Raw genomic sequence first — 22959 nt, 5'->3', positions numbered from 1 at the left:
TAGCCCATTTACTGGAAATAAGGTATACAGTTTTTAATGTGTTTTTCACATATCCCTTGAAACAAGCATAAGGGAGATAATGTAGTTTAGATTTTTTGAGACATGGTGTATGAGGTTTTTCCACCGGTAATGACATTGATGCATGCAGGTAATTCAATAATACAGAGAGATTTAGAAGGAAAATCTTCGACTAACTTCGTTCGCACTGGGATATGACTGACAACAAGATCAGTACCGAGCTAATGTCCAATAATCAACACCTGAAAATGAGTCCTTCCACCTTGGGTGAATAGTTGTGAACTAATCATTCTATACTAGAACAAACTGAATAGCCAGATCAGTATTGTGGCTCCATATCATCATATATACAGCATACCCCTAACTGGTAAGGACCTAGTTAAATAGGGTAGTTGATAAGAAATATACAGAGGATTAAATAGTAGACAATCTAAGAATTGAAACAGCGCTCTGTTTCTCTGAGAATAGCAATACATTTACAAAAAATAGCTCCCACTGTCATTGTCTACAGCCCTCTCCATTTTCCTCACCCCACTGAGAATCTTATTTCCCCGTTCTCATAATATGACTTCCTGTCTCAATGCGTCCCTAATTCCTCATGTGGGTTAATATGCAGCTCAATTCACAAACCTAACCTCTGTCTGTATCCCTTTTTTGTCTTTCCATCATATATTTCCTTCTTCCCTACTTTATATTAATGTATCTGAAAATAGTTCCCAGAAGTGGTTGCACCAAGCTTGGAATACTGTAGCTCGTCTAATCTGCCTGTTTTCCAGATTTTCAAAGATGTCCTGGCTCGCTAGAGAATGTAGGGATGAGCTGGGGGGGGGGGGGGGATGGGCAGCGGGGGAGCAGCAGGGCGGGGAACCAAAGGCCAGCGGGATGAGCAATGAAGGCTTTGTTTATACCCCAGTGGTCTGATTTGAGATAGATGGATAGATCCATAGATATCTTTATTGTCACAGAACAAGGATAGTAAAATGTTGTTTGGGTCAAACCGGTAGAAGTGGTTGTGTGTAGTTGTATATGATATTTACACTCAGTTACCAGTTTATTAGGTATCTACTTAACACTAATGCAGTTTAATACAGTGTTCCTGCAATAAATCCCACATTCATTTTTGTTGAAACTTTTTTAGTGTGGTGGGTTTTTATTTTATTTGTGGTGCTGTTGAATTGTATTGTTTTATACTGAGAGATGGAATAACAGCAACACCTCTCAACTGACAATTGAGTGTACATTGTCCTATATAATTCGGCTACACAGTGCACACATAGCCTAAAGAAGACCTACATTATTAAAGAACATTCTCTCCTTTTCTTTGGTGCTGTGTATGGTATCTAGTAGTATTTGTTTTGTCATGTCTGTGGGTAGAAATATGACTGTCTGTAACTTGTGGTCTTCCTTCATCCCCAGGTTGTACAAAATGTGGAAGTTCAAATACAATTTTCAACAAACAGCAGCATTTTAGAGTCATGGCGACAAATGTTACTGAAATCAGGGCAAAGCAACCATTTTTAACCCAAACCTGCTCTTTTCACATTTCTCAGTGACTGCTGTCAGTATGGACATCTTTAATTTGAAATGCTGGCTGTTATTTATTTGTTCATGAAGCTCAACGGTTTGCTCACTTGTGAAGCAGCGCATTAGGAGAACATTCCAGTTTTAATAGTGCACTGTGGGGCGTGTTTGGCTGCAGGTTTTACCCAGAGTGCAGTGAGTTACAATAAATAATAAACAATGATTATGAAGCTGATATGGATCAATAAATTTAAAAAAAGGACTTGATCAGTCCCTTCCCTGATTCTGCATATCAGCTCAGGACATGCATAGTAGTAGTACAAAACATTTTGAATGTCATTTGAATTTCTGTGACTACGACACGTACTGTCATCCATGTATGAAACAGTAAAGTTGTTCCTGTGTTTGAGATGGCCACGTGACTGCTCCATAAACATATCTCTTCAACTTAAAATACAAACATATTCCATTCAAGCTGGAGTTTATACATACAGGTGCTGGTCATATAATTAAAATATCATCAAAAAGTTTATTTATTTCAGTAATTCCATTCAAAAAGTTAAACTTGTATAATGTATACATTCATTCCACACAGACTGATATATTTCAAGTGTTCATTCCTTTTAATTTTGATGATTATAACTGACAACTAATGAAAACCCCAAAATCAGTATCTCAGAAAATTTGAATATTGTGAAAAGGTTCAATATTGAAGACACCTGGTGCCACACTCTAATCAGCTAATTAACTCAAAACACCTGCAAAGGCCTTTAAATGGTCTCTCAGTCTAGTTCTGTAGGCTTCACAATCATGGTGAAGACTGCTGACTTGACAGCTGTCCAAAAGACGACCATTGACACCTTGCACAAGGAGGGCAAGACACAAAAAGGTCATTGCTAAAGAGGCTGGCTGTTCACAGAGCTCTGTGTCCAAGCACATTAATGGAGAGGCGAAGGGAAGGAAAAGATGTGGTAGAATATTGTACAAGCAATAGGGATAACTGCACCCTGAAGAGGATTGTGAAACAAAACCCATTCAAAAATGTGGGGGGATTCACAAAGAGTGGACTGCAGCTAGAGTCAGTGCTTCAAGAACCACCACGCACAGACGTATGCAAGACATGGGTTTCAGCTGTCGCATTCGTTGTGTCAAGCCACTCTTGAACAAGACACAGCGTCAGAAGCGTCTCGCCTGGGCTAAAGACAAAAAGGACTGGACTGCTGCTGAGTGGTCCAAAGTTATGGTCTCTGAAATTTCCTTTGGAAATCAAGGTCCCAGAGTCTGGAGGAAGAGAGGAGAGGCACAGAATCCACGTTGCTTGAAGTCCAGTGTAAAGTTTCCACAGCCAGTGATGGTTTGGGGTGCCATGTCATCTGCTGGTGCTGGTCCACTGTGTTTTCTGAGGTCCAAGGTCAACGCAGCCGTCTACCAGGAAGTTTTAGAGCACTTCATGCTTCCTGCTGCTGACACCTGCACACAGTGCCAAAGCTACCAGTACCTGGTTTAAGGACCATGGTATCCCTGTTCTTAATTGGCCAGCAAACTCGCCTGACCGTAACCCTATTGAAAATCTATGGGGTATTGTGAAGAGGAAGATGCGATACGCCAGACCCAACGATGCAGAAGAGCTGAATCACTATCAGAGCAACCTGGGCTCTCATAACACCTGAGCAGTGCCACAGACTGATCGACTCCATGCCACGCCGCATTGATGCAGTAATTCAGGCAAAAGGAGCTCCAACTAAGTATTGAGTGCTGTACATGCTCATACTTTTCATGTTCATACTTTTCAGTTGGCCAACATTTCTAAAAATCCTTTTTTTTTTTTTTTTTTTTTTGTCTTTTTTTTTTTTTGGTCTTAAGTAATATTCTGATTTTTGGAGATCCTGAATTTGGGATTTTCATTAGTTGTCAGTTTTAATCATCACAATTAAATGAAATAAACATTTGAAATATATCAGTCTGTGTGTAATGAATGAATATAATATCAAAGTTTGAATGGAATTACTGAAATAAATCCACTTTTTGATGATATTCTAATTATATGACCAGGACCTGTATGTTCAACTTGCAACTGAAAGTCTACTTGCCCAAATTGAACAAAACACATGATAGTGTTAGTCTTAAAGACGCAATGTGTAAGAATTTAAGAAATTAAAGAGTCTTAAAGACAGACGCCTGACATCTCAGGTGGATAGCAGTCTCAGATCTTACGCATTGCTCCTTCAAACAAAACATCTTTGGTTCTTTATCATTTTATAACCTCTGACTTTTATTTATACATATGTTTTGAATATAACTTCAAAAATGTTCTATTGCATTATAAAAGGTTTAGCCATTTATGGGCTGTTCATTTATTCATATGTCACTAAAGTAGTAGAAGTAAATTTGTGAGTCAGGCATGATAACGATTTATTTTCTTTTAAATAAAGGGATAATCATCAGATCATTACACTTTTTTTTTTTTTTTTTTTTTTTTTTTTTTTTGTTGTTGTTTTGTTTATTTTTTATTAGCCAGTTCTCTACTCAGTGCTCAGAGTAAGAAAGCAACACCATCTTATTCTTACTTGTGAAGACAAACTCAATACTTTCACCAGGGCATACAAGATTGATGCCTCAAATTGTTTACCTCACACAGTGTTATTCCTGCCTTGTATGAGCTCATTCCCTTTAACTCCCAAACTAGCAGTTTACTCTTACTATTACCGGAGTGCTCAGTCCTCCGTGCTCTTCTGATCCCCGGGGCATGTGGCTCATATCACGTTTGCTTGGCACCACCTCAGCTTTGTCAAGACACCCATTCCCATAGTGTTCGTGTTTACAATGTACTGTTTTCCTCTTGGCCCCCCCCCCCCCACCCTCAGGGGGTCATGGTGGTAAACAGATATTTACAAAATAATCCCAGAACTACTTAATTAGGAACCACTCCCTGGTGGCTAGTCCTGCTCCTTGGGATCAACCCAGAGCAGAGGAGCCTGGCCAATTAGACCTCAACACCACCACCATGCGTCTCCCTCTGCTTACTGCCTTCATTGCTGCGTGTTTTGTGGGTAGTGTGTGCATGCGTTTTCAGCAATTTGAGAAATCTGAAAGTTAGTAAGCCTCCTCTTTTTTCCATTTGCACAAGACAGTATGAGCTAATGGGAATTCCCCTTATCACAAAGAGCAATGAGAAAGGCATTTCCTGTGTTAAAATGCATCTGAGAAATGTGATAAAAGCCAAGCTCTTTCAGCATTTAGCATTCTGCATAACAAGAAACCAATCAATAAGTCCATAACATTACATACTGTTGTTCACACAGTCTAATCTTGAAATCCTTCTGAAATACAAAATCATAAAAAAACCACAGTTGTGTGAGTTTAGCTATAAAATTTTATTGATTGTATTGATATAATTTTATCGATTTATTATAAATGTTATTAAATGCGTAATTCCTATCAATATGTACCTTGTACAGACCTTTTCCTCTTTATAGTAACCTTTATCTATTGGGGGAAGGAAATACCCTAGCAGGTCGCAAGTCTGTCACAAGGCTAACACAAAAAAGACGTTACGTTACATATACATTCACACCAAGAGCCAGTTTTAAGTTTCCAATTCACCTGACTTGTGGGAAAACAATGCAAACACAATGAGAGAGACAATTCAAATAAGGACTTATTGAATCACTGGACAATATAGGGTGATCATTTTATGATTTAATCAATAAGAATCGCTGAAGTAGTCTATAATTTAGTTTGACCCAACAAAAGTGCCATAGTTATGAGGAAGCAGTGGTTAACAGGGCAGTGCTTTTGGCACTCAGTATACAGCCTTTTCCCTCTGCCCCTGTGCATCTTTTTAAAAACGCTCTCAGGGAACAGTAGTGAAATCCCCCAGCCGCAAAGCTCCATGGTATCCAGCTTTACGGCACTCCCATACAGTCTCTAGTCTCTTGTCCCTTGGGCTCATGCCCGGCTTTACGGCACTGTGGGGGGAAATGCAGTTATTCCCTGGCCTCTCACTCCAGTCTCAGAGAGCAAGGGGTAGAGCGACGGGAGCCTTTGAGAGAGAAAATTAAAAAGAAGAAAAAAGGAAGGTCCGAAAGCAAGGGAAGAGATTGATAGAGCACACAAGCGAGATATAGGAAAAAAGAATGATGAGTTTTGGACGGAAGTGCTCGAGTGGTTGTGGACGCTGAGCTCCATGATAGCAGCCCTGAGAAAACAAGCTCTGATGGCGTCATTCCTTTTAAACATAGATGAAATTAGGCATGTGCCAATCTAAATGTTTAATGATTTTACAGTATTTGGCTCGTTGCAGCTAAATTAGGTATTTCTGAGCCGTTCTACGCAATTGTACACACTAAACAAGGGCTATATAAGGATTGATCATAATGTTAGCTCCCAAAATTAAATATAGTGATATTGACACTTCACATTCAGCGTACCAGCTCAAATCAAGCACTTTCTATAACCTGTACAACACAGAGGAAGTAATTAACCACAGAGTTAATAATTAAGTAATAACATTAATAAAATGGCAGCCTTCCATTTATGTGCCAGAACCCTGGACTTATACAGCCTTTTTTTTTTTTTTATCAAAGCAGTCGCTGGCTTGGAAATGAGCTTGAGAGTCTGGCTCTGGCAAAGCAAATGCTCCACTGAGCTGTGAGAATATTCCTGGTGTGACAGGCGGTTTTGTACTACAGTTGGTTATAATATATAATTTTTTAAAAATGTATTTCTGTGTGTGTCTACAGGTCACGCTCAGTGGGGGGTCTTGGGAGGATTTGGGCTAATAGTTGCTCCCAGAATCGCCTCCAGGAGCCACGTGGACGTCACAGACTCTCCACCGTTATCCAACCACTGCGTCAGAATGCTGGGGAGGTGGTGGACCTCACTGTCGATGAAGATGGTAAGAATAAACGTCCTTCTTCCAAGTACGTTTTAACTGTTTTTTAAGGATAATTACGCTTAGTTTCAATACAGGTTGTCTGCCACCTCCCAACTGTGATGAGTTGATATCTTGATGCGTCGTTGTGTTACATATATGTGAAGGTCATAAGCCATGAAAAGGAAACTTTAAGTAATCTGTGATAGTAGCTTTGCATTTGTATAGTATTTGTATTAGTACCAAAGTGAGGATATATAAATACTTTAATGTCAAAAAGGTTAACATGGAGCCATCTTTTTCGTTATGTCCCTGTGAATTTTTAGAAGATCAATTTTCAAGAAGTTACAGAGCTACAAGTTAAGCCACACGCCAAATATCTTTTATGAAGGACACAAGGAGTAATGAGCCATAATTTAAAGTGTGTGTAATTGAACTGTTTACTACAAGAATAATGTATGGTACTCAGTTACTAAACATTTGCCTGAGAAAAATCTGGTTTTACAAATGTGCTAACGATGGCCATTAACAAAAAGAATATTTTAGATCTTCACGTCTAAGTACCCAAGTAGTTTAAATCAACTAGTAAAATTAAAACAGGTTGTTACTATGCATTAAGCTTGAACTGTAATGTGCATCAATTAACCACGCAGTGATAGTAATCAAGACTTTGCCGGTATACATTAAATCTAAATTAAGATGCACCATATTTTATTTGCATTTGTTAAGTACTTTATTTTCTGTAAATGCAGACTGCTTTGTAACCTTAGGCATTTGTGCGACTTCAGTCCAATGTCAGTCTCGTTATCAGCCCACGCCCATGATAGATAGTAAAATGGTAGAGCAGTGAGTATTAGAGTATTTGCATTTCTTAGGAGAAAGAGGGGAAATTAATTTGTGAATATGAAAAGCAGATGGAGTGCACACACTAGAATGCTAATAAGGTTTGCTCTTCTCCTTGGCTGCTAAACCTCTGCAGACAAGTACACACATGCTACTGTCCGCACTAGGACTCTTGTTTTTTATGTTTTTTGTGTCAAGCTGGATTTTAGGTGGCCACATGAACAGTAAAAAATTAAATAACAACTGGAACATCTACATATTGTCATATTAAATTCATAAGCCTTTGTAAGATAGTATTGTAAATTTATTTGAAACTGATGTAGCATTAAAAGGAATTTCGTTAATAGTTGGATGATTTGTGGAAGAAAACACACCCAGTCAGAACCCCAGTCATAGAGCTCTGTCCTATGAAACTAAAATACTTTTTTTCCCTTTTCCCCAGATCTCTCAGTTGTGCCAACAACCTCTGGCAGCATTCAACCTCAAACAGTCAGGTCGTCCTCGTCATCATCTTCCCATCATGCCTCTACCTCAGAGCTCAATGATGCCCCAGGGCCTTCCACTAGCTGCCCAGGCTCAATACCTGAAAGTATGCACACACAGAGGCCAAGTGGCTCTACTCGCACAGCCACAGAGGGTAAGACAGGACATGGCATGTTGAAACCAGCTGCTGTAGACCATTTCATTTTAACTCTTTTTCTCAGAGGGGGCTTGGGTCCAATATTACTTCCTTTCGGCTGCTTATACAACTTAAAATGGTCTAGATTGTGTAGTCACATCACCTTATTTTTCTCCTTTAAAGTGACATCCTGCTGCCTCATCCTATATTTTTCCCAATCGTGTATCTTACTCTCAACAGATGACAGTAGACCAGGGTTGTCAGGTACTGCAGGGGAAAATGCAGGCACAGCCATGCCCAGACTGCCATCCTGCTGTCAGCAGCACTCCCCATGTGGAGGGCCCTCCCCCGGTCACCTGTCCCTGAGCCACTCCCATTCAAGCTGCTTGCAGGCGTCGTCCTCTCAGCAGACCAGTGGCACTCAGCACGGCCACGGTCACGGCCACAGTAACCCTCACCACTTCATCCACCATGTCCATCACCCTGCACCTCAGCCCCCAGGCACCCTGCCCTTTCAAGAACCGAGCTGCCCTGTGGAGCGACCCAGTGCTCTGCCCGCACCCTGCGCTGTTGTCAGCAGCAGCAGCAACAATAGTAGTAGCAGCAACACAGGCCTCTATCATGACCAGGTACGCTCATGCTGCATTCAATACCAACCTGCTGTAGTTGTATAATAGTTGTTGCTGTTAGTGTGGGTATAGAAGCATTCTACTTGAGCCTGGTATCATTGACCACCAAATAATGAAATGTCTAATAGTTATAGGCAGCATTCAGACATTCAGACCATGGAGTGGCTAGACAGGTCAAGGACCTTAACCCCCAACTGCTTTAGGTGTAAATGTGTGTAACTGTGAATATGAACATGACAAGACAGTATTACTCTCTGTGAAGCCAAATAAAGGGTTTTAAAAAAACAAATATAAAATGACCAGTGGCCTGTACTACGAAGGGAGTTCAACCTACTCAGAGTTAACTCAGGGTTATCAAGCAAACTCAGGGTCAACAAATTCTTGACGCCTACACTGGTGTTAAACCGTACTACGACAGGGAATAGCCACAGATGTTGGTTAGTTGAGTCATTGTTAACTTAATTGGAGTTGGGGTGCGTTTGCGTAAAAGGGATGTTTTCCTCCATGCAGGTAGAGGTTTTTTTGCAATGGCAAAAAATGGTTAAAAAAACTTGAATATTCTCTGAAATTATTGTCATACATTTACGAGAGAAACTTCACTTTGCAAGGCTGCAGCACACACCTCTGCTGTGTATTATGCATGAAGTGGAAAGTTAAATTAGACTTCGCAATGAGGAAATACTTGTGAGTTTAGCCCACAATCATCATATTGTCATGCACCTTAGGGACTTTGTCATGGATTGGGCATATTCAGAAGAAAACTACAGAGTGATTTGTTAAAGTGACTTTAATTTCAGGGTATTTTGTTCTTGTAAATTTGCTCAAGGTGCATACCATATAAACGCAATGTCCCACGTCGATTCTAGACAGGAACATTTGTTGCATGTCATACCCCTCTTTCTCAAAAAAGGTGCATTTAGTCAGGGCAGTGTCTCATCTGGTCATCTGTCTGCAGGTCAGCCTTGGTGTCTCACCACACTGCGTGGTTATTACCTTATTTTGATGTTGAGGAAAATATTTTACACACTGATAGCACAGCACAAAATTACTCACTCTATGACGAGTAGTATTGGAACAAATTCTGTGTCTCTCCAAGTATGAATATTGTATGAATGAGGTGAGAAGATCACGCTTTAAGTAAAGTTTTATTTATTTTTTTTTAAAGGGTCTTACCATGATTTCATACTATGCTAATTTCATCGTCTACTTTGTCATCATGGCATCATCCTACCATCCTCTCCCTCCGTTGGTGAAGGTCATGGTCCAATACTTGTCACTCATCAAGAGGAGCTCTCAATCTTGAAACAGCATTAGCTATAGAGACTGAGGCAAAACAGAATAAACAGGTCCTGCCTATATATTGTTTTTCAAAGAAGATTTTATTGACCATGGTATATGAGATGAATTGTGTATGACTTGTGCGTGATTGTTTTTGAACTCTGGGAAAACTCCTTTAGTATTCCACTGGAGAAGTTAGTCCCTACTCTTTCTATAACATCTCCCTCTTCCTTCCACAGCAAACTCTGCCAGTGGACCTGAGCAACAGCAGTGTTCGGAGCGGTGGAAACAACGGGGCTAGTTTCCATGGCAGCACCTCAGCCTTTGACCCGTGCTGCCCAGGCTCCACCTCGCGGCCTCCTACTTACGTTTCCCAGGCCACCCCTGGGCCTAGCCAGCCAGCTGTGGTGGACTCGTTCAGCTCCTCCATGGTGGCTCAGCCCCAGCCACAAACACAACCACAGCCCTGCAGACATTACATGCACCCCTCCTGTGAGTACATTACCGTCATGCAGGACAGAAAAAAGTCCAACTGAAATTGTTTTTAGTCATCCCTTTTTGTATTTGAAAAATATATAGTTCTCCCTTCTGGTTTTTGATTTTTTTTTTTACAGAGAATGGGCTTCATTACGGAATTAGCTTAAATTTTTGTTTACATTTTAGCAAAGAATCTGAGGCATTAAAGGTACAATGTGTAATTCCTGGCCACCTCCTTTAAACAAATAGGAAGCAGCATTTCACCTCCTCCTCCCCCTTAGCCAGGCTACTTTCTAAGCGATTCTGCTCTTTTCTTATCACATGTACAGTTGATCTTTATAATAACTTCATAAATTAAGCTTTTCATGTCTTCCTGGACTAGCGGGTCATCGCTTATTCTGCAACTATGAATTTAAAAGGACAGGTCAGCTTGTGTAGTGATCTGTAGTGAGGGGCTTTTCTCCTGCCTGTCTGTCATAAAATGTAATTTAAAAAGCAAAAACCACAGTGATACTATTTCTAATAGTGGGATGTCAGATTTTAGATATTTCATCATTTGGTGGGAAATTGGGGTTAATGAAACTCCAGGAGAGCAGCGTGGGACGCATATTTCATTTTCAAATATAATATATCATTTATATAGTTTATAATAGATTATCAGTGTGTTTTCTTGTCAGATTCATTTACGGCTGTACCTACACCAGCTCACTCTGTCTGAACAGCCCAATTGGTTAACATGAGCACTGAAAGGAAGCTGGCAGCGCTTCGAGCAAGTGCTTTGGTGCGCTTCATGGTGCTTCTGCTTTCTGTGTGGGACTGACAAGCCCTCGGGGCAGCTGTATTTTGTAGTCCTCTGATGTTAGACAGTGATTAGTTTATTTTTTTTATGTTTTAAACAAAAATCCGGGCCAAATTGTTTCCCAGTGTAACAATTTTTTACCGTGTCACGTCATGGAGGAGAGGAAACTGCACATTGTTGGGAAATTTTCAAAATTATTTGCCAAGGATAAAGATTTGAAAGGACACAGCACGTTGTTAAAATTCAAAATGAATCCTCTTGGGAGTCGGGGACGATATATACCCATATAAACATGGTCAGGGAAATATAAAGCGTCATTATACGGTTTAAGCAGCCTTTCAGTTGTAATATTTCAGTGTTCATGTTGTTCATCTTCAGTTTACGTATTAATTTTGGTGCTGCCACTTGTGGCAGTAATTTTGACTGTAGGACAGACTCGGTGCCATCCTCACTTTGGATTCCTAACCTAGGAAATTCCTCAGTTAAGAGAGTTCTGTAATAGGTAAATTTCTATCCTAAGATAAGATTTTTTCTTAAATGCATTTGGGAAACCTGTTTCCGTAATACCAAAAGCCCTAAATGTTAATAACATGATAATGTAGGATTCCAGACTTAGGAAGATTCTGTATTGAGGCCCCAGATATTTATGCTGTAGCTGACAAAACAAAATGCAATTTAATTTCAGTTGGTCTTTCAAGTGTCCGCTACTGCATTTGGGAAATTCTCTCATTTGCAGTGCCACTGTACTTGTGAGATTTGGCAGACAGCTGCACTCCTAAAACCTAATGGTAATTAAACGGAGCCTGATGGTTAATGTGCCAAGTGCTGTGGGAACGGTTCCAGGCAGAAGTAGTTAATGGCTCATTCTACTCAGAATAGCTCAGTGTGGAGAGTGAAGCGGTGTGACATGGCTCCCTGGTGGGGATGTGGTAAGGCAAGGATTATACTTTCCGCGTCCGCGAGTACGCAAGGGTGTGCTAGGGTTCGCGTGACGAAAAAAACGTCATCAGAGGGGGTACGCGTAGGGTTCGTGTGCCTCCCATTTTATGTGAGTATCGCTACCAGGGCAACAACCGATCTACTGCGCATGTGTGGAACGTGTCTGCCAAGCTGACTGCAGAAGGTAGTATAAACAGAAGTAGTCCGCGTCCGCTAAGAGTTAGTTGCTGTTGGTGCCTGCACTCACCTCTCTTGCCTGTTTCTCCAAGTAGCAAGGCAAGCTGCACCAAAAAAGATCATTTATAAATGGATGACTCAAGGTAGTAAACTTGGATCATTTTTGTCTTTGCCAAAACCCTGCCATATTAATAAGAGAAAGTTGGTGTCAACAACAAATGAAAATGCTACAAAGGCATCATCTGTCAAGATGTTTGTCTGCTGGCATAAAGTAAAAATGTAGAACCCTTTCAGCCATGTTTTGTTTGATGCCTGATGTGAAAAATAAGTTTTTGTCATTTCCTTAAACGATAATTCTGGTGACATTTATGTCAGCAAGTATTGCACATGTAGCCAAAGCGTTGTGTAGCTTATTCCTCTGTGCCATAGAGCCCCATTGTTGTCCAAAAACTATTGTAGAAGGAAAAACAACATCACGCTTAACCAAAGACAACAAGAGGGAGCAGTGGTACCAAAAGTTAAACACACCACTGAACACATTATTGTACTTGCTGACATGTTTCTTGACTACAATGAAAAGTAGTTTATTTTGAGTCAGTGCGATATACACCTCCCTGTTGCCGTAAATACTCAATACTGCCTTTTTTAAAATAAAAGTAGATTACTGTGCAGGTGTGGAAAATGCTTTCAAAAATAGAAATGTTAATAGATATATATTTATCAATCAAAATATCAAAATACAAAGTGAGTGAACAGAAGAAAAATCTAAATCAAATCAGTGACCACCCTTTGCCTTTAAAACACCATCAAGTCCTCTAGGTACACTTGCACAAAGTCAGGGATTCTATAGGCAAATCATATGTAGGTTGAAACACAACACAATCATCAACTGAAACAGAAACATCTGTGTAGGAGGAATACAACTGGAACAGCCAAACTCGACTTACAAGGTGAGGTTGCTGAAGACAGTTTACTACCACACCACAGCAAGACTGAGCACATCAACACAAGGTAGTTATACTGCAAGTCTCTCCCAGGCTGAAATTTCAAGGCAGACAGGGTTTCCAGATGTGCTGTTCAAGCTCTTTTAAATAAGCACAATGAAACTGGCAACAATGAGGACCATAGATGCAGTCGTCAGCCAAAGAAACTTACTGCAGCAGATGAAAGACACATCATGCTTACTTCCCTTTTCAATTGGAAGATGTCCAGCAGTACCATCAGCTCAGAGCTGCAGGAAACAGTGTGACCCTGTACACAGGTCTACTGTTCAAAGAAGTCTGGTCAGAAGTAGAAGACTTGCCGCCAAAAAGCCATACCTCTGACATGGAAACGTGGAAAGGGCAAGCTACTCAACTATGCACACAAACACAGGAACTGGGATGCAGCAAAATGGCAGCAGGTGCTCTGAACTGATCCGTCAAAATTTAAAATTTGGATGAAGCAAAAGGCAGTTTACTTACTGAAGGCTGGAGAGCAGTACAAGAATGAGTGTCTGCAGGCAACAGTGAAGCATGGTGGAGGTTTCCTGCAAGTTTGGGGCTGCATTTCTGCAAATGGATTTGGGGATTTGGTCAGAATTTATGGTCTCCTCCATACTGCTTCATCATGCATTACCATCAGGGAGGCATCTGATTGGCCCCAAATTTATTCTGCAGAATGACAACAACCCCAAATATACAGCGAAAGGCATTAAGAACTATCTTCAGCATAAAGAAAGAACAAGGTGTCCTGGAAGTTATGGTATGGCCCCCACAGAGCCCTGATCTCAGCATCATCGAATCTGTCTGGGATTTCAGTCAGTTTTATCCTTTAGTGTTTAAAGATGTTTTATGTTATCTTTTTTCCCCCTTTTCTCTTTCCTCAAACCCAGATGGCCCTTTAGCACGCTCACTGCATCATCAGCCCTCCTCCGCCTGTCCTCATTCCCATGGGAACCCCCAACTAACACCTCAGCCCCCACCACAAGGTGATTATGTCATTCCCCACACTGTCACCTTTCATCCACCACTGCCATCCCACCCTACAGGCCACGCCGTTCCTCCTGCCCCTCCCCCTCCTCTGTCTACCCACCACCTCTCTAGCTCAAGTGCCCCTCTGGCCCAGCACCTGCCAACGGACCACCAGACCCTGCCACACCATATACCGGCTCTGGGGGCCTCGGTACAGAGGCTCCATCAACACGAGATGCTGCAGAGAATGGAGGTACAGAGGCGCAGGATGATGCAGCACCCCACGTGAGTTCAAACACCACCACCCAGCTGGGTTTTCCTCATCCTGAGTGTTAATTTTAGTGTGAAAGATAAAACTCCCATATTTTTCTTTCCCTGCAGACGAGCACATGAGCGTCCGCCTCCACACCCCCACAGAATGCACCCCAACTACGGCCATGGACACCACATCCACGTGCCACAAACTATGTCTTCCCACCCTCGCCAGCCTGAGCAGAGAACAGCATGGTGAGTATCAGAGGCAATGCGGCTTGGCAGATGGCTGGTTTTAGCCCTAATTAAACCCAGGTTTAATGCCAGCCAATCAAATATTAAACATTTTTAATATGACTCGACAGCTCCTTGCTTTTTACACTGAACCAAATTATAAATGCAACACCTTTCTTTTTGCCCCCATTCATCATGAGCTGAACTCAAAGATGTAAGACTTTCTCCATGTACACAAAAGGCCTGTTTCTCTCAAATATTGTTCACAAATCTGTCAAAATCTGTGTTAGTGAGCACTTCTTCCTTTGCTGAGATAATCCATCCACCTCACAGGTGTGGCATATCAAGATGCTGATCAGACCGCATGGGTATTGCACAGGTGTGCCTTAGGCTGGCCAAAAGTGTTGCGTTAAAAATTTTGTTCAGTGTGTGTTCAGATCAACTAGAGAAAGTTTGGATGTAATGATGACCAATTGCTTCTTATGTTTGTCAACAGGGAGCTTGGCATTGAGGCTGGAGTGACTGTGGCACCGTACCCTTCAGGGCACCTGCACTCCCACCTGCCCCACTACCACCCTCCCCCCAGACTGCACCACTTCCCCATCCCCTTCATGGTGAGAGAAACCCTCAACACACATGCATACATTAGCATAAATGAGAAAGAATCAGTTTTATATGAAGCCTGGCTTAAATTAATGGTGGTGGCCCCTTATTTATAACATCAGTTATTTCAAGGATGGTTTGGTGAACCTAATGAATAATGCATTCGCAATTAATAGTACCTCATCAGGCATTTCGACTGCACACTCAACAAATCCAAAAGCCTTGAGAAAGATCCTGCACAAATATAGACGACAGTTTCCTTATGTTATTGCTTTTTCCTTGGTCACTCTCAAACATCCCAACATTAGGTGTCTTCTCTGTAGCATTGATGCAAGTACTATTTCCCTTATGTAATGAGCACATCCACAGTTCATCACAGCGTGCACGCTGAGAATTAGGGAGTAGAGAAGTAGAACAGTCTATGCAGACTTCATTAGTTTTAATTTGTATGCCTCTATGACCTTTGTGATTACATATTTGCTATGTGAATACATTCAGTAGCCCCTCTAATTGGTTTTTAAATAAACAATCTTAAAACTCAAATTTAAATTTTGGATCTGGCACCAGCATTTACAGTTCACAGAAATTATTTTTAACCAAAATTTGACAAAATTTCAGTTGCACAGGGTATAGTTTATCTTACAACGGTTATGATCTATATTTTTATAATAATAACGTATCAAATGACCGTAAAAAAACAATGTGAAAGGGGTCATTTTTAGTGATGAAGCTACATAGAAATATTACTATAGGTATAATATAAGTATAATAATATTTACTATTACTAATCTACAGCTCCTCTCAGCTTTATAGCAAGTTTTAGCTCCTTGTTTAGCTGTCTAGTCCAACCCTGACATTATGGCAGCTGTTTTCAGTGAAAGGGCTCTAAAACCCCACTGTACACTACCTGCTTAGCAGTAGACAGACACAGTTTGAGACTAGCTGGTGAACTAAGTGGAGCATTTAGTCAATAGATATTTTCCCTCAGGAGTTGGTGGAGACCAAAAACAGAGCTGAAACAGAGTGACTATTGAAACACGACTCCAAATGATAATGTTGCTCTGTAGCTGCTGGATGTGAAAATAAGCAACCGTTTGCTAACACTAACATCATATCAACTTAAAAGGCGATGATACATTAATGTTGTGTTCATAACTTGAATCCCAAATTTGTTTTTCTCAGGTTTAATGTTACACTCTGAGAAAATGTATCTCTCTCTCTGAAAGAAAATCATTGCAGTTTCCCAAATACATGTACAAATACAGCGATAACGGCATTGCTGAAAGTCAAATGACTCCGCCACTAGTAGTGTAGATTATGTTGAATACTCACCAGAAGCTTAAGACTCGGTCTCTTTAAAAGTGTGAAATTATGAAATAAAAAAATATATGTGATCCAAAAGGATTACACTAATTGCGTTCATTCATGAGAGAGACATGTTGAGATTATTCTGAGAAAATGTTTTCCCAAAGTTAAACAAAATGTGTATGTTTTCTTTCATCACTCTCAGCACACTGGCATATCTGAAGTGACCTACCCGCACATTCGGTACATCTCATCTAGAATGACTGGCTTTGGAAGAACCTATGAGGTGAGGACTGTTTTTTATGTTTTTAGGGATCCAAGCAGCGAAGCTGATGGAGCCCTATTGTTTTTGTTCTCATGCTTCTTCTTCTTCTATCTTTCTTTCTTCTTTTTCTCCACTAAAAGTGTTTTTGCAGCAAAAACTGCTGGATGAAAACTCACCAAAATTGGCAGGTGGATTGCAAATTCCCCCCACTACTCAGGCAAAAAATATAATCAACATCACGTTGTTCCAATTATCTCAAACATCTTTGTTTTGAGTCAACCTTCTTTTGTCATTTTAATCCCTGGATTCATCTGCATCTTTGCTCCAGTGGTATTCTGCTCAAACGTTTTTGCGAACTTGACCAATTGACGCATAACATTGGCAAATCACCTACGGACTTTGCTGATCAAAAGTTATCAAAAGAATTTTAATTCATCAATCCTTTTTCTTTTTTTTCTTTTGTGTCTTTACATACAATTTTAGCTTAAGCTATTCTAATCAAACTTAGAGTCTCTGTTCAGATGCTTGGTCCGAGCTTTTCTGAGCAGTCCTGGGATATTCTTCCACTAGGGCGCGCCACACATGCGAAAAGTCTATACCTTGTAATTTGCCAAATTGATTCCTACAAAATTCAGTTTGTACAATCTAGGGTCATTATTCAGTTGATCCAGAAAATGTGGTAATGATTGCTTAAAGGGAGCGTGGCTTATTGCAACAAATGTAAATTTCTAGACATTTCTCATTCCAAACTTCAAAAGATCAAAGAAAATTGCCCATACGTCCTACAGAGCTGAAATTTTGTCAGTAAATTCACTGATATGTTACAAAGGTTTGCCTCACTGCAACCTATAGTCAATTCAGAAGACAGTCACTCTATATTTTTCAGAATATGCTAAAACAATTAACATCATCATCTCCACAAGTCTTCGTTCAAACACTACCAGAATCAACACAGACACTCTCTACGTGGCAGATATCAAATGTTTCAAAGGGTTTTCTGATCGGTCAAACTGATTCCCAAGTGATATTCATTATCTTGCTGTAACTTGGACAGTATGCACAACATTTTCTTTGTTGCTCAGTGTTGGCTCAAATGCAACCAAACCCAGCCGAATGATCTGTAATTTTGTTCAGAATTTTATCACCAACATTTTGAGATTAGTAAGCATTTTAAGTTTAAACTGACAAAAATATCAGTCTGGCACATGTGATGTCACTGCCTCAACTTGTGAGATTTCGTGTGGAACCATCTCACCCGTAGCTCAGTTCAAATCCCTAGGTAACTGATTTTGACCTGCCAACAATGGGAATGTTCGGATCATAGTGAGTCAAAGTTTTCCTATTCAACTTGGATCCTGTGAAACTTTCTTAGTTTCCTCTGCTAAAAAGTGTTTGTGCAACATAAACCTTAAAACTTGGGAACTGTCGTAATGTGTGAACTACACAACAACGCATCAAAACAGCTCCCCAACACATTTCTGAAACATCGACGACAGCCAGATATCTGGAGGAATTGGCCGACTCGACATTCACATCCAGCCAATGAGAGCAGGCCCTGCTACCTCTGTGTGCTAATCTATTCCTTCACCCACATTTTTTGTCTTTTATAATTGGTATCTTTATAATAAAAAACAACAGCTGTTTCATGTGTAGGTTTCATTTCACATTCACGTGTGTTCATTAATATTCCCTCTGAGCCATCCACCATTGTGTCCCTGAGCAAGACACTTAACCCATCGTTTCTCCTGAGGCGTGCAACCTCTGACATGTATAGCTATTGTAAGTCACTTCGGATAAAAGTGTGAGCTAAATGAATAAATGTAATGTAACGTGTAGCGAGTGTTTGATTGACCAAATGAGAGAGAGAGAGTGAGTGGCAGAAAGTCATGGTCAAAGTTAGCAAAAGATAAGCAGTGGAGACCTGATGCTGGACTAGACCGAGTCCTTGTCAGCTCGCGTAGCGTGTGACCCCCTGTTACCGAACAGTCATGTAGTGTGAACGCCACAAAGACTTCAAGACTCCCGTCACAAGACGGTAAGTTGTGTAGTGTGAATGGCACAGCCATTGGCCGACGCTGAAAGTCATGTAGTCTGCACTAGGCAATACCCTCTCTGAACTCAAGGTGAATCTGTAGAAGATCAAGTTTGCGTTTTCGCAATTATCTTAATAAAATCTTGGCTTCAAGTCCAAATTCTTTCCCAAGTGAGTCCCAAGACAACTCAATAGTAAATGGATTACCGATTCATTCATGACTGTCATCAATATTAACATTATAATTGCTCACTCTCAGCACCTACATGACCGGTAGCAATTTTCAAACTTTAGTAATGAAGACACACTATAACAGTAGTAACAGGAGCCACATTAGTTAGTATTCAACATACACATTGGCATTTCATAAGCGCAGCTGTCATAGAGAAAGGAGAAAGAAGGAAATAATAGTGGAAGTACAGACAAAGAAAGTTTTATATCTTATATCTAAAAAAAGGTCCAGTTTCTAGCTGTTGTGTCATCAGTGGATGGAGTTTGCTCAGTTTAATGTGTTGTTAAACTCGAGGCAGCTGTAACTCAGTTGCCAGTGGAGATCAGCCATTAATCATAATGTTGGTTTGGTCCCTGAGCTCTGCCTCTGACTTTCCTTATAAACAAGTCTAACTTGCAGAATCGCAGCGTTCCACCAATAAATTGTTTCGTGCCAAAAATGTGCACCTGTCTGTCATTTTCATTGCAGTTTGTTTATACTACTTCCATTCAGGACCTGCTGCATTTAGAGGAACGACTGGGGACTGTGAACCGAGGAGCCTCTCAGGGAACCATAGAGAGGTGCACTTACCCACACAAGTACAAAAAGGTGAGGATTTGTGTGAAAGTGGGTGTGTGAGCGAGAGAGAGAGTGTGTGTGTGTGTGTGTGTGTGTGACTATGCATATATTGTTCATTGGCCTTTGTAGACACTGTATAGTTGTGCATGTCTGTTACAGTTTATCCTGGGACAGAGTGCGCAGTGGTCTTTTGTGCTCATTTGAAACGTCTGATGTTTTTCCAACATTTAGCAAAATTCTGTAGTGTGTTTTACCAGAGGTTGCAGCTGTGAAGACATTGTTGGGGAAAAGCTTCCTTAGAGGTTTCCAAATGTATCTAAATAAGCAATCTAACACCCTGCCACCCAATACAGAAGGTGTTGGAGAGAGACATTGACCAACAGTTAACCCCTGAAGCTTGGGCATCTATTGGGAAAAATATGCACGCAACCCCAGAATCGGTGAGAAATAATGAACAAATCAATTTGGAAACATGTCTCTGCTCATATGTACAGTAGATGTTAGTCTTGGGGGCCAGGGAATTCGGCTCTAGAATAACTTTGATTTGGATAACTTAGGTTTGTTTAGCATAGAGACAACAGATAGAAAGTTTTTCTGTTTTCAGGACAAAATGACCATTCTCTCTGTCCCCAAAAGAATTTAATGTATTTTGTTGAAGTGTTTGTTTTAAATATAGTTAACTCTTTATAGACATTATTATATTTTTTATACAAATGTATTCATAATGTTGCATAGTGTTTTAGTTGAGCAGTTTAATATGTTTAACAGAGAGTGGATTAATAGGATTATTAATATATGTAATGAGTCTGCTGAGGCACCTTTTACAGATCGATGCTGCATATCAAAAGTCTTGTTTCAAAACGTTTCTCCCAAACAGAGAAAGCTGCATGGTAAGCAAGACGAAGACGAGGGGGCAGATGAAGATACAGAAGAAAAATGCACCATCTGTCTGTCAATACTGGAGGAGGGGGAGGACGTCAGGTAAGCTGCCCTCCTGGGTATTTGCGCCGTTTGTTGCTAGCAGTTTTGATTGCGTTTGTGTCTGTGCGCATGTGAACACAGACATGTGGGACGACAGGTGTGGTTGTTTCATTTTGCCATTGTCTCTTGAGATTTTTTTTTTTTTTTAACCCAAAGGTATAGTAATCAACAGAAAACCCCAGAGTGCCTTAAAATTACCAACCTCATGGAACTGCTTTTTGGCACTCACTCAGGTTTCTGCCCCCTGTTGGTATAAAAGGAAGTTCATTCATGTAGTCAATTATTTACAGTCATCACCTATAAGCATTGAAATACTTATAAGTATAAATGTTTTCCATTTCTAAACCACAACACACCATATGACATTTTTTGTCTTAAATGATTAAGGTCATATTTAGGTAAAAAAACAGGAACTCTTTTTCTTTTTTTTCTTTTTTTTTTTATTAATTACTAACTGTCAGGGGGAAAAAATTAGTTTGACTTATTTCAGATAGAATCAGAAATCTTCACCACACCTCTAGTTTGAAGTACTAATGTTTGTGGTATACTTTTCTAGCTGGTAAGGTATCTCTATTGCTTGTGTTTTTACTAATACAAAGACTGGAGGAAGTTTTCAGACGGGCTGTGGGAGGAAAAGATCAGAGGACAGCAGACTCTGAAGAATAAACATGCTTATTTAAGTTTTAAATAAAGTGCTCAAATGTTTGAAGGCTCCTATTAAACTGTTAATGAATAAGTTGACGATATTCTATATTTTACTGCCTACAAATCCAATGGAAAGACCAAAACCAACAATATGTTAGACTGTCTCTTAGTAATTTTGGTTTACTCTACCCTGTCTGCTGTTCTTAGTCACAAGCCCATTTCTTCCTACTAAAGATGAAAATCTCAATATATTTTTTTAAGACTCAGTAATTTTATTCAAAGACACGTTCATAGGATCAATTCATTGTTGGTTGACAATTAAAAAAAACACAACAAACTAATATCACTAGACTTATCCTTTCAACAGATATCAGGATTATTCTAATGGGCTATGAATAATCATAATCTTGCATTGTTTTGCTTCTCGTTTATTTCCAATTTTTCACACCAGTCAAACCTCATACAATATTTATTTCCCCTTATTCACAATAGTCACTGTGAATCCAGATTGTTTGCGTTACAATCTTGGTAAAAGCAGTCAAAACAGCAGAGAAAAACGTTCACTCAGACAGCAGACGATAATACTAGAGAATCTATTCAGCCCTGTTAAGACTTGGTCTGACTACTTACGAGAGAGGAGAAACCAATTGAGTTTAAAAAGCAAGTAATATCTGATTCTAGAAAAAAATTACACCGAAAACAGGACAGAATAAATTAATTAAATTGAAAATAAAAAACAGGTAATCAGGCTTTTCCCCTTCCATTGTTCTGCTTTTTTTGATTTCCCATCTCCCACACCAGTCAAACCTTATAACCTCTTTATCGTATGATATTTATTTCCTCTTATAAACTGTACTTGTAATTCAACTCAGCCCTGTTAAGACAGGACTAAAGGATGTGACTTAAAGGCTCTCAAAATTGAGTTTGTAACGTGTCTCATCTCTTCTGCCTCTGTGTCCCCACCAGACGCCTACCATGTATGCACCTCTTCCATCAGCTGTGTGTGGATCAGTGGCTCCTCACCAATAAGAAGTGCCCCATCTGCAGAGTGGACATTGAGGCGCAGTTGTCTGCTGAGAGTTGATGCTGTTTTTCTAACAACCCCTTCTGTTGAAAATTTATTTTGAGATCATATTAATTTTCTCCTCAGTACTGCAGTCAACCAAAGATGGCATGAATTACCTGCGCAGCTCTACTATGAGAAAATAAAAAAACACCTGACAAAAAAGCATTGAGCCTAGAGTGCCAGCTATCACATATTACTACAACAGCTAGAATTCTCCATTAAGGGTTTAAGATTTTATTGTATTTATAAAGCTTTTATGTAGCTTTTGATTGTTTCCTCAAGTGTCATTTTTGTTTTGTTTCTCTGCATGTTTCCTTGCAATGCATTTCTTTGCACATATAACGTGGGCTTAACATGGCCTAACAACTTGCAGGTGAGGATAGCTGCTCTAGTAAACATGCATTTCTGTAAACCTAATGCCTTGCTTTACTAGAATAGCATGTAAGCCTCCAGTTTAAAAAAACAGCAAACATTGCGGGATTCATTTTTACCAATCATTGTATTGATTAGTTTATGTTTAGAAAATGTGGATTGTTAGTGAAAGATGTTTTTCAAGTAAATCAAGACATTCCTAATTAGGGAAACATGTTAACAGATCAGCTGCTGTATTAGTGAACACCCAGTATTTCTAGAGTGGAAATAAACTCCAATGTTCACCTCA

General features: G+C 40.0%; 1 protein-coding gene across 4 annotated transcripts in view; it reads left to right on the top strand.

Moving 5' to 3' along the window:
• Window positions 1–22959, top strand: part of rnf111 (ring finger protein 111) — a 33540-nt gene extending 10581 nt beyond the window's left edge. For 3 of the 4 annotated variants that reach the window (XM_038700869.1, XM_038700868.1, XM_038700870.1), the window contains 12 exons: window positions 6282–6436; window positions 7698–7892; window positions 8115–8503; window positions 10021–10273; window positions 14047–14410; window positions 14507–14632; window positions 15108–15225; window positions 16725–16805; window positions 19541–19636; window positions 19960–20046; window positions 20484–20587; window positions 22199–22959. In XM_038700869.1, the coding sequence (XP_038556797.1) occupies window positions 6282–6436; window positions 7698–7892; window positions 8115–8503; window positions 10021–10273; window positions 14047–14410; window positions 14507–14632; window positions 15108–15225; window positions 16725–16805; window positions 19541–19636; window positions 19960–20046; window positions 20484–20587; window positions 22199–22316 (2086 nt within the window). In that variant the 3' untranslated portion in view covers window positions 22317–22959. The remainder of the gene's footprint in view (window positions 1–6281; window positions 6437–7697; window positions 7893–8114; window positions 8504–10020; window positions 10274–14046; window positions 14411–14506; window positions 14633–15107; window positions 15226–16724; window positions 16806–19540; window positions 19637–19959; window positions 20047–20483; window positions 20588–22198) is intronic. The other variant, XM_038700871.1, reaches the window with a different exon arrangement.

The sequence above is a fragment of the Micropterus salmoides genome, unplaced genomic scaffold (genome assembly GCF_014851395.1).
Source record: "Micropterus salmoides isolate LMB-PRFRI ecotype aquatic unplaced genomic scaffold, ASM1485139v1 Ms_hic_scaffold_6, whole genome shotgun sequence".
NCBI lineage: Eukaryota > Metazoa > Chordata > Actinopteri > Centrarchiformes > Centrarchidae > Micropterus > Micropterus salmoides.
This window is presented reverse-complemented; position numbering and strand designations above follow the sequence as displayed.